The sequence below is a fragment of the Anastrepha obliqua genome, chromosome 2, assembly GCF_027943255.1.
Source record: "Anastrepha obliqua isolate idAnaObli1 chromosome 2, idAnaObli1_1.0, whole genome shotgun sequence".
Lineage (NCBI taxonomy): Eukaryota > Metazoa > Arthropoda > Insecta > Diptera > Tephritidae > Anastrepha > Anastrepha obliqua.
Genome location: NC_072893.1, coordinates 130,900,034 through 130,912,284, shown reverse-complemented (window position 1 = coordinate 130,912,284; position 12,251 = coordinate 130,900,034). Strand labels below are relative to the sequence as shown.

Genomic DNA, 12,251 nt, shown 5'->3' with positions numbered 1-12,251 from the left:
CTATTTTAAATTATACCTACTTTACTAGCAAAAATAATCGTGCAATTCCCAAGCAGCGTTCGGATGTTTGTCATCGTTGTTATCTTCCGTTTGATTGAAAGCCAACACATAACTTAGAACTTTCTTCCACAAAAGAAGAAAACGAATGAAGCAACTGTCAAAAATTGCTTTAAGATTGGAAATACGAATAAGAAGAGCAAAGCGTGTCGCCAGTACAAGAGACAAATTCCCTTCTCTCTTCCGCGGCCGTCCTTCACCCCCGAACAAAATGTTTCCCTTCCAGATGTCTCCTCGTGTAAATGGGCACATACTCATCAGCATCATCAATTCCTTTTGTCCCGAATGGAACATAGGGCCTGCACTAGTATGATACTACTATACTAATTTCGCCCGCAAGTATGCTTCCTTCAACACTTATCTACACATTACTTCATGCATAAACATTTCAGATATTTATACAAGTGCACCACACATGCAAATTGAATACGAAATTAAAAAGAATAAAAGAAAACCAAAAGCTTGATAAGACTTATGTTGTTATCAAAAATCGGTTCTAATCTATTCCTTCAACAGCCCAAAAGCAGGCAATAATTTCGCAATGGCGCAATGGCATACAGGTGTAGCGCAAGTCTTCTTCTACAAACAATTTCGCGTTTATAAGAGTCTAAGCAAATAATATTCATAAGCATTTAGCTTTATATATGTACATACATACGAACACTTGTGTTTTCCCATCTAGTTTTTGACATTTCCTACAATTCACGCAATGACGTCAGTTGTGTGCAGCCAGCGAGCGTCATTTATGTCAACTACGCCTCCAAGCAAGAATGAATTAACCCGTCATATTGAATTGAAGCAACATATAATGGGCATAAGTATGTACATATATACTCGTATTTGGATGGATGAATGCACGTACATTAGAGCATTAGAGCAGATCATTCTGTTCACTGGTCAACTGCATAGCATAAAGAGAAATCTGCGTATAGCCAAGCACAGGCAAGCGTTGACAAAAAAAAACTACCTTTCAAAGCCTGGCGCCGTTGGGTATTTCAAACGAGCTTGGAGGGCTTTAGTAAGCATTCGCGCTTTCTTACCGTTTTTGCAAAACTTTTACTATTTTTTCTGCAACATTTCATAACTTCTATGCATTGCTCCATCAAACCTAACCCAAACACTTCCCTCCTGCCAGTTAACAAAAATTTGTAATTTTTAAAATGTAAAGCAATTTAGAGAATAATTTTATAAGCATTTTTTTCTTTTTCACTCCCTTCGGGAGCATAGAGCCTCGACAAGACTCTTCCACGGTTCGTACCCGGTTCTGTGCTGTTGTTTTTGTCTCATGAGATATCGCCATTTGCTAGTTCGCGCAGCAACGACCTTCTCCAAATGTTATTTGGTCGACCGCGACCTCTGCTACCTTACGGGTTCCACTCCAATGCCATTCTCGTGATGCTATCTGGTGGTTTCCTCAATGTGTGACCTATCCATCGCCATTTTCAGCGTTTGATTTGCCTAAGGATGGGTTCTTCGTTGGCTGCTGAATCAAGCAAAAAGCATTTCTTAAGCCTAATTTTTCTTATTTAATTCCTTTATATCAGGTCAGTCCATAAGTTCGTGCGTTTTTTAAAGGTGGTTTTAAAATTAATAAAAAAGATGTTTAAAGTATTTATTAATAAATAATATATTATAGTTTCCTTCATTATTTACAATGTCATCCCAAGGTTTAATTCCCTGCTAAAAAATTGTTTGTCTTTGGAGCCAAAATACGCTTCGGTATCCCTTTTTGAGGAGTAGTTCTTGTTACTAATATGGGATTGAAGTCCACAGAAAAAGTGATAATCACAAGGAGCAATATCCGGAGAGTATGGTGGATGCGAGCTCGTTCAGCTTGCATAATGTTTGCCTTGCGGTATGAGGTCTTGCGTTGTCGTGGTGAAACAAAACTTTGCGTCTATTCACTAAAGTCATTTTTGTTAACTGCCTCATTCAGGTTTGATAGCTGATGGGAATAATAATCAGCAGTTATGCTCTGGTTTGGTTCCAGAAGTTCATAATAAACAATACCGGCCATATCCCACCAAATAGACAGGAGAATTTTCTTGGGGTGAAGGCCATCTCTAGGGGTCGGTTCTGGTGTTTCATCTTTATCTAACCATTGACGTTTGCGAACAGGATTATTGTAAAGGACCCACTTTTCATCATCAGTAACGATACGGTTCAAAAAACTTTCATTTTCAAGCCGCTGCAGCAGCTGAGAACACACATTCACTATCTGCTGAAGGTTGGCGACGGAAAGTCTATGCGGAACCCATTTTCCCAGCTTTGAAACCTTTCCCAACTGAACCAGGTGCCTTTGAACTGTTCCATGCGATGAATTTAACCTCTGAGCTATCATATCGACTGTCAAATTTGACTCAGCTTCCATGAATTCGAGCAATGCCTTGGAGTTAAAGACTTCAGGACGACTAGCGCGCGGGGCATCCTCCACGTCGCAGGTACCACTTCGGAATTTTTCAAACCACTTTTGCGCAGTCCTTACACTCACGGTATCCTCTCCGTGAACAGTGTTTATTTCTGCATCAGCAGTTGTTGCATTTTTAGCACTTTTATAAAAAAATACGAAATATGCCTCTTATACGCGTTCGAAGATTCCATATTATTTTTTAACAACGCGTGCTTCTATCCGCGATTAAAATCACTTGTGGAATGCACAATATATCAAAGAAAATATAAATAGTTCCATTATATTCCGCGAATAATTTTTTGTATGCAAAAATCGTACAGAAGTGAAATTATGGGTAAAATACGCACGAACTTATGGGCTGACCTGATATTTCGAGGCATTGCAAACAAACAACACTTCTTGGCTTTAGTATTACTTGAATTTTTGACACTAGAAATAGCAACAAATGCTCATAGCGGTAGCAGTTGAAGCTGGTGGGTTATTGAAACCACCACAGTTTCTCACCATAAGTCTTTTTTCTGTATTGAGAGAATGTTTTTGTTTTGTTATAAGTTTATAAATAGGTATTAAGCTGTCTCCTAAACCCGCTCTAATGCATATTCCGAGTATGTACAATCTGTGTCAGAAAAAAGGATGCACGATTATCATTGCAGTATAAAAGATATATATTTAAAATTTTTGTACATGAAAGTATGCACAAAACTACGAGTCGCAATTACTCAGTAAGCCGTGTAGTCTTCATCGTTGTCGAGTATAACCTGGTATCTTCTTCATGCTTTGAACCAGCTGTTCTGCATAGCTCGTCAACAAACAGGACTAGATTTTGCGAACTTGACGCACGAGCTGCTTTAAATCATGGACTGGCCTTCCGGCAAGATACGTTGCAATGGGGTTAGCGTCTAGGGACTGGGAAGGCCAGTCCAATACTGTGACGCCATTTGTTTGTTTTGTTGTTTCTCAATGTGATTTTCTGAGAGCAGTAGTTTTGATGATGCGGGACGGTAGGATGTGTACGCTTCCTTCAGTCGACGTCCGATGGTGTTGATACTCACATCTTTTCCCTTTTTAGCAAGAACTGATCGTGCTTGCCGTAGTCACAAAGAAGGTTCCCGCTTAAAAAGTTGGACGATCACTTTATCCTGCTTTTTGTCGTCACTCGCTTCAAACCGCGCTCGGAAAGTTCATCAACATTTTTGTACACCTTATGCCCCTAATTTCACATCACAACAAACCTTTTTGATTTTTAATTACTTTTGCAGCCGCGGTGTAAGACAATTTCGGCCCTTTCTAATGCGTGCATAAAAGTACCGCTTCAAAACGCATCGCGTACTTCTCAATCATTTTTGTTTGGTTGCGTTTACGGGGAAGTTTCAAACGACACTAACCTGAGTTAGCACTGGCGTCGTAGCCCTTGAGAGGGACTATTATGCAGCAAAAAGCAGAACTAAATAAATCTTGAAGTTACAAGAAAAAAACCGGTTATTTTCCTCTGACACAGACTATATATGTTTGTATACTTGCACAAATGTTTTTCGTTTGATTTGTGTAAGTCAGATTACTAGAAATATGTGAAGATAATGTGCGTGTATTTTTTTTATATATTTTTATGTTTTTGTATTTTACTTTTGAATGAATGAATACGTCATTTTTCATAAAACAATAAAAGAACTTTAGTCAACAAATGGATTAAGAAATAAAATCATGTGAAGCAAATTAAAATTATGCAAAAACAAAGTAAAGCTACCTATATACGTATTTATATATGCATTTGTTTGTATGTACTCTGCATGTAGTACATTTAAACACTTGGTTATTTGAATTAACTTCAATTACACAACTAATATATTTTCAAAGGCGAAGAGATAAGCTTTTGTTATAAGCAAAACTATGCTGGAGTCTCCAGCAGAGAATTGGGCATACTAATATACCTATGTAAGTACACACATAGTGATATGCATATGTGTTGTGCAAATGCACAGTTTGACAAAAAAAATTATACTAGAGAAGCTGTAACCAAAAGAGACCTTAAGCGAGTTTTGTGGATTTATTTTTAGAATATCGAATTTTGGTGTTTTACTTTCTGCTAAGGCATAACATTTCCCGAATGCTGTGCCAAAGTTTCATGAAAATCCGAGAAAAACTTACGGAGATATGTGACTTTGACTAAAGTAGTATAATTCGCTATTTTGACACCTTTGTGGTTATATTGAATGCCCCGGTCTACTTAAACTGATATATGCGGTATGTTTCAATGTTCCCAACCGTGACTTTCGTTTTCGAGTTCTTTTTTTATCTGTATTCACAAAAAAAATAATTTTGCATTCGCACTGATTGTTCCACTATACGAGTATTTGCTTTAAAGATGTAGCTTCCTTCTTTTTGTTATCAGACTGTTTGTCCCTTTACAACACTAAAGAGCGAACTTTATCTGCCCTTGAAGGGTCTGTTTGTCAATATTTTCTTTCACACGATCAGTTGTATGAGGAACTGTATATGCCAACACTATTTGAATTCATTACGCGCAATTATCAGTTCAAAGGTTCAATGGGCAATTCAAATGATAATGCCAACCAATCCCCTATAATACGTGCAATATAAATAATAATAGTATTAAGCCATTCCATGTGTGTAAAGAGCGCACAATGTATAGAACTCACTATACTCGCATAATATTATTACCGTTAATGTGCTCAACTTCATGCGCACAACATGTATGAAGTGCCACTCGTGTAAACTATATTTGTATGGCTTCAGCTGTGTAACAGACATTTTTTTCTATAGCGACCACACTACGATTTTCATGCTCACCTTTATTATTGCATTTATAATATTTATTTATTTCATTATATTAACTTCCACTCTTTCCCCTTCCCTTTCCTCGTTTTTCCAGCGTCAGTACATTTGCTGCAACTCCCAACGACTCTACTTCCATGGCACCATTGCAAAGCCACGCTGAAACGCAAAGTGTCACAACGTTAAATTTGCACGAAAAAGACGTCTCGCCGATCGGCAGCAATTCAAGCGGAACGCAACTCTCGCGAAAGCAACTGCGACATCAGCGCAATAACTCCAATCAAAGTGATTACTATACCGCAGCCCATTTGGCGACAACATCGGACAGTTCAACACAGAATTTGAGCAATTGTCGAGGTGAAGGGAGGTAAGTATCGTAATCGAGATTAAAAGAATTTCTATGATTGCTAGTGGTACTGAAAAGGTGTGCTAGCTTAGGCGAGTAAAGTAAAACAAAAATGACACCGAAAGAGGAGAAGGAGCAAAATTTTAACTTGACGTCCACCTCTTGATTGAAGTTAAAATTTACATAATATCAAATTCAATACTGAAGGAATGAAAGATAACTTGGTTTAAAATGAAATTTGGGAGAAATAGTGCCGTGAACTAATTTTAGATTGGTTGGGAGTGAGAACTGAAAGCCAAATCTCAAAATAGGCAACTTTCGTGACAAAAAATAAAAAGTGAGGTTAGTTTAATGTGAGCATGAAATAAAATCGAAAAGCGAATAGAAAGAAAAGTGTTGTTTATAAACAAAAATTGTAGACAACTCTCTAAAATGGCATCAGCTGAACACCTGATTCGGTCAAATTCACTGAGTACATTCATTGGTGTTGCCGCACGGTGAAGAGAATTTAGAAGGTGTGGCCAGCATCAAACCGTTAACCGGCTTTCGGCGATGTTTAAGGAATCAGCTGATTTGTTGACGCTTTGGGCCGTGACAACGGTTTGTTTACGATAAAACATAGTTTATGTTGGTGACAATTGATTTGAACTGCGTAAAACGACGTGTGAAAGAAGTGGACAGAATTCTGCTGCCGAATCCGCAAAGACCTTGCAATTCATCTATCGCCCTTAGTGTTACCGCGTCAGGCGCAACCTTCTGTATTCTTTCAACCATGGAATTCGCTGCAATTAAATTTGCGCTGAAAAGCAGAGTCATAGAAAAGAGAGAAATGAGATTCAGTCCGTTCAAAAGTTTATTGGTCGAAAAGTATTTTCCTTCGCAATGGCTTCTACATCTATCTACTGCATGCGAGTTTTTTTGTTTTTCTCATAACAGTTGGAACAACAGAAATACATCACAAAATACAAAAATAAACAACTCAATGGAATCGTAACAATAAATATGAAGAATCAATGAAAAGTACGAAGTAAAAAGTGAAATGTACAAAGGAAAAAGCGAAAAAGTTAAAAGTTAAAATCGCTACCGACATTATAAGAGAAATCGTAAGGGGAATGTTTTCTAAGAAGCGCAAAAAAATAATTGAGGTCAACAGTGTGTTCTTAAATAGGTGTGCCATTAAGGCGTCTATTGAAATTTGAATATAAGCACATCGTTCAATTGCTTTTTATTGCAAGAAGTGTAAAGAGGGTAGACATGGCGCTTCTGTTCGAAATACAAAACAATTCTACAAGTGCTTGCGGCAGTGTCTGCTGATCATCGGCAGGCAATTTCTTTGGGTTGGTTTAAAAGCCCTAAACGGGCTTTGTGGGTGAAATTAAATTTCCGCTACTTTTTTACGCACAAATTCGAATGCGATAAAATTCACCCAATAAAAAATTTTAAGGTTTGAGATGAGAGCAGGGTTCAAAAATGTAATTTTAATTAGATTATACAAATCTGTATTGCTAACAGCCCCCTAAAAATATTTAATTTCGATCAATATATAATATTTATTGAATTGTTTTCTAGTATTGCTCCCAATCATAATGTACGTATATAAGATACACATGTTGTATTCCCATCATCTGCACAGAGAAGAAAAAATTATGCAAAATCTCATTGTTTATAATTACTTTAAGAAATGACACAATGTAACGCTTATTGTAACATTTTTTGAAACCCCCCCCCTAAATCTGAGGGTCTGCGCACGGGCCTGCTAACAGGTTCAAAACTTTTTTTCATTCACTTCCTCTACAATTTTACTACCTAATACATCAGTTTTCTTCCATTCAGAAGCGAACTCTTCATCCATATTAAGTCGAACTATGATGAAAATCTTCAGCTCATTCGCAGATAGGGTGTCCCTAAAAACTATTTAAATATAAAATAAATTACATTGTAGAAATTGTTACTATAAAAAAAAACAAAAAATGTTTTCTGCTCTCATTTCTTCCGATGTTTTTCAAGTGTCAAAAGCGTCGCTCAATTTCCTTTGATATAAATGATGAGTGACGGCCTTTTGGCATGTCTCATGTAAATATCTGCATGTATGCCCATGATTCGTAATGCGTTTCATGCAGATGGGACTCGTGGAAGCTCTCACTTACTCGTATAATATATGATTACAATTTCTAAAATGTAGATTAGTTTCTGTAAAAAAAATAACTAAAAAGGCTCAAGCACGCAATTCTTCTCATAAAAAAGTGTTCCATACTCACTTGTAATCCAGCATCATGTGACTTGGTAATCTATCCGCAGCCGCATAATGCACACACTGCCGGAGATATACAAAAAAAAATACCGAATAATTAACCCCCTATTAAAAGCATTTGCCCATCCAAATACTTTCATGCCAGTTTAAGATAACTGTCGAGTATTTAATAAGCCATGACACTTCGTCAACGTTGTTGTCTTGTATTTTTATCGAGATTTGTGCGGCTTTATCAGCATCTAAAATATTTACGAAGCGAGTGCTCGACATGCTTGGGACAGTCTCGACAATGTATGTAGACAGTATGTAGACAGTGCATGCAGAAGGCTCAAACAGTGGGTGATTAAGTAGTCATAGAAAGCTATTATGCGATAAATGAATGTAAGAAAGATAACTAATAAAGCATTCGAAATGCCTCTGTGACGAGTGGGCGTCTGCAGAATGTTTGCTGCATTCCTTGTTAATTCAATAAAGTTTTGGAAGGTGGACGACCCCATTTCAACGTGAAAAGTATCCATTGTTACGCTTTATATTATATAATATATAGCAGGTTGCGCAATTTTCCAATTTCGGCCAGAAAACCGATGACTACATCTTTTCTATGAATATTGAACTCGAGAGGTCTTTATTGTCCCTTTATATACAATACCAAATGTGGTAATTGGGCATCAAGCCTCTACGCCGCCATCTAAGAACCAACAAAGCCATTGCGAGTAGCATAATAACCAATGGAGCTGATCATTCACTGCTCAACACTGTAACTCTTCAATTACCTTCCGAAGTAGACAGCTGTTAAAATTAGTTTATAATAATGAAATTCATTGAGCGAACTTCTCTTTTTGGAATATCGATGTATCAAGCAGTAGTAGACATCTTTATTTCGTTCAAGGCTCGATGCTCAGTCGTCTTCTGGATTTAAAAATCTCCCAAGATATAAACATCTCTCATCTTTTTCTTACACTCAACACAAATTATTTAAAACATTTTTGTAGTGTTGTAATTTTGCACCCCGTACAACGGATATGCCAACATATTTTTATCTACATTTGTGTGATTTCTTCGAAACCCCACAATTTTTGGAATGTCGATAGCGTGTCAAAAAATGACAATATCTGTACTTCCGCTTGATCGTAAAAAATATTTTCTATTTGCACACCTGGTTATTTTACAAGCAAGCCGATAAAAAAGTAATCCATATAAACTCAGTTAAGTTAGGGTTTTTCGCTCGTGAACTGATAAGAGCTTACCAAAATCAATAGAAATTTTATGATAAATAAATATACTTACACATATCTATTAGCCAATCGAAAAGTTTGATAGTTGTTGGAGTGAAAAACTATTTATTATATAGTGACGTTGCGTCATTGGCCCATTTGTAGTGAACTTTCGGGGGTTAACCGATGTGAAAACAATTGAGTCAAAGTGAAAAAAATGTTTTTCATTTTTTTTGTTTTTTCTATAGGTTTACATATTTACTACGATAAACTCGGTCGTATAAATTCATAAATTTCTATTAGGCGCATTTTATAGCCCACAGGTGACCACATTTTCCCTAATAAAAGTTGCAGCTGTTTTGAAGTAAACTAATACATATTATATGTACAGACATGTATTGATCAGACGCCCATAGTCAATTGTAATTGGCCAACTAATTTTGATTTTTTTCGTTGTTTGATATAATCCATCGTGATCTTGGTATCCTACCCATCACTGACGGGGCGAAAAAGTACGCCATGGCTCACAGACAACGTTTAAGCGTACGGCTCAAGCGTAAAACAGTTTTAGACCAGATGGGCACCCAGTAGCAGCTGTACCTTATATATTTATACATACGTTAATAAAAAAAAAAAAAAACAAAAAAAAAGTTTGATATAATAAGAAAAGCATTTGATAAGTTTATACTCACATTTCCAATTTTATTGCCAACAATACGGCCCTTATGACTGCGGCACTTCCCAACAGTGTGATATAAGTCCATAAGTAGGGATGGAGGTAATCACAAGTAACATTCCCGGAACACTTGTGCTTCGGTGCGTGGGAAAGAACAAAGAGGATCACTAAGAAGTTTTGGAGCTGCATTTTATATAGACCTACAGTCAGCGTCAAAATAAAGTATACACCTCACTTTGATAAGTTTTTACTATTTAATTATTTATTTTCATCACACTGATTTTTGAGTATTTTTTTCATATATCTCAGAGGCATATCTTGCATATTCTTCATATATTAAATTTCATCTAAATCAAGTTTTGCATATACTTTATAAATATGCATTAGTTTTAACAGAACTCGAAGTAACCTCATCCAACAAACTGAAATGTGGAGTAAATAGCTTTTTTTGCAATTGTTAATGGGTGTCCGTAAAATTTTTTTGTATTTTTGTCTCATGTTTTAAGAGCATTTTTTTCAATCTTGGAAATGCGGCAGTCACATCACGCGCGTGTTATGTAATTAGTTTAACATGCTTGCCTGCAGTTCTCAACAGGCTTACGAAATATTTTACCGTGTCACACTTTATGCTTACAAATTATCAATAAACTCTTACCTCATAGCTACTGAGAACCTTTATTGCTCTATTGCAACAAATTAATGGCGCATTAGCTGCACCATACACCACCACTCTCCCTAAGCTACAAGAAAGGCGTGTTGGAGCCTTTGTCTACAAGAGCCTGCCAGGAAAATTTAAATTTCTATTATCTTATAAGATTGCAATTTCAAAACAATCGATAAGCTTTATTTAGCGCTTATCAAATCATCGATGTAGGTAGTTTGTTTATTGCAAATACATAATTAATCAGCTGGCCTGCATTAAGTAATCAATTCAATAACTTTTCATACTACATTGTATGTTTAAATAATTATTAAAATTGACAAAATCGTATGAGGCTATTGTTTTTTTTTTTACTGCGGTCTCCTTTCGGGAGGCAATAGCAAACGTCCGAGTGTATTTTTGTCATGAAAAAGCATCTCATAAAAAATATCTGAGTCGGAGTCGGCTTAAAACTGTAGATCCCTCCATTTGTGGAACAACATCAAGACGCACATCACAATTAGGAGGGGGAGCTCGGCCAAACACCCAAAAAGGGTGTGAGCGTCAATTATTTATTTATGCGGCTTCTAAAATTTGGTTACCCCTTTCATGCTGAAATTCTTTAGTACTATATTTAATTTTTCCTTTTTTTTATTTTATGTGTTTTTCCCATATTTGAAAGTTGTAGAAGGTTAATTTAAGGTTTTTAAATAAATTACGTTCGCAGTATTCCACCTTAAATGCTTGAACAAATTCAGGGAGTTTGAGGTTGTGTACGTTGCTTTGTTCGAAGAAGGTATAAACCTTCTAACACCTTTTCTAAAACAATTGAAGTGTAGACTATGAAAATGGTGTTTGATAGATATTATTCCTGCGTCGTTGTCGGAATCAGGTTATTTTGAAAACACATGGATTTTTTTGCAGAGTAGGAATGTAAATTTTCGGGATTTTACTAATTACACGAAGTATAGAGTTGGCCTTTTACTTTTTGAAATTAAATTACCATTTGTTTTAATTAAAGTGTGATCATGAAAGAAAGATAAAACATTGATGTGTGACCTAAATGTATGACATACAAAGCCGGAAATGCTTGCTGGAGGTCTCTACCACCACCATTAGAAAAAATAACATTTTCCTTAGGGCCAGTACTAACTTCACAGCCGTGAAATGTTGCTAGCAACGATTGTCAAATGGGAAGAAACGTGAAATTTATGAGCTTCGCCCCAAAATCAATTGGCAAATTTTGTTAAGAAAAGTGTTTTTAAACAAATTAGCACACATTTAACTATACTGACACAAAAAAATATAAAGAATATTTATTCACACTGTCTTCGAAGACGTTTCGCTTAAAAATGCCACGTTTTCAGAATATTTGAACTCAGGCACCTCACTCGCAAACGAACTGTCAGTTTTCGCTCAATTTTAATTGACATGTGCATTTTAAATAGATATGAAAAAATGATGCAGGCATCATGTAGCTGGCATGTTGCCCGGTGTTCTCATGGCGTGAACGGAGTAGATACATACGAAATTCCACGCATATTTCACGGCAATGCAATTTTTGTGGATTTTCACAGCCATTTCACGTGAAATACGAACTTATTACTATGCTTTAGTCAAAACTACTGGAGAACTAGAAACCAATTTACGAACTGCTTGTTAAAGCCCTATATAATTTATTATAAAAGGTGTTTGAACGCTTCTGCTTTTCTTTTCTTGAAAATAGGTATTTTGTGATGAAAATTTTACTAAGCGCATCTGATGAAAAAATGTATACTGAATCGCGGGATTGCGATTGTGTCGAATAATGCGGAATTCAGAAAAAAACATAATTCGAGTTACAAAAACCTGCAAGTGCGAAAGC

At 36.3% G+C, this 12,251-nt stretch overlaps 1 protein-coding gene across 3 annotated transcripts in view; it reads left to right on the top strand.

Moving 5' to 3' along the window:
• Nucleotides 1–12,251, top strand: part of LOC129239621 (serine-rich adhesin for platelets-like) — a 120,109-nt gene that overhangs the window by 91,918 nt on the left and 15,940 nt on the right. For all 3 annotated transcript variants that reach the window (XM_054875272.1, XM_054875271.1, XM_054875270.1), the window contains one exon: nucleotides 5,358–5,627. In XM_054875272.1, coding sequence (XP_054731247.1) covers nucleotides 5,358–5,627 — 270 coding nt within the window. The remainder of the gene's footprint in view (nucleotides 1–5,357; nucleotides 5,628–12,251) is intronic.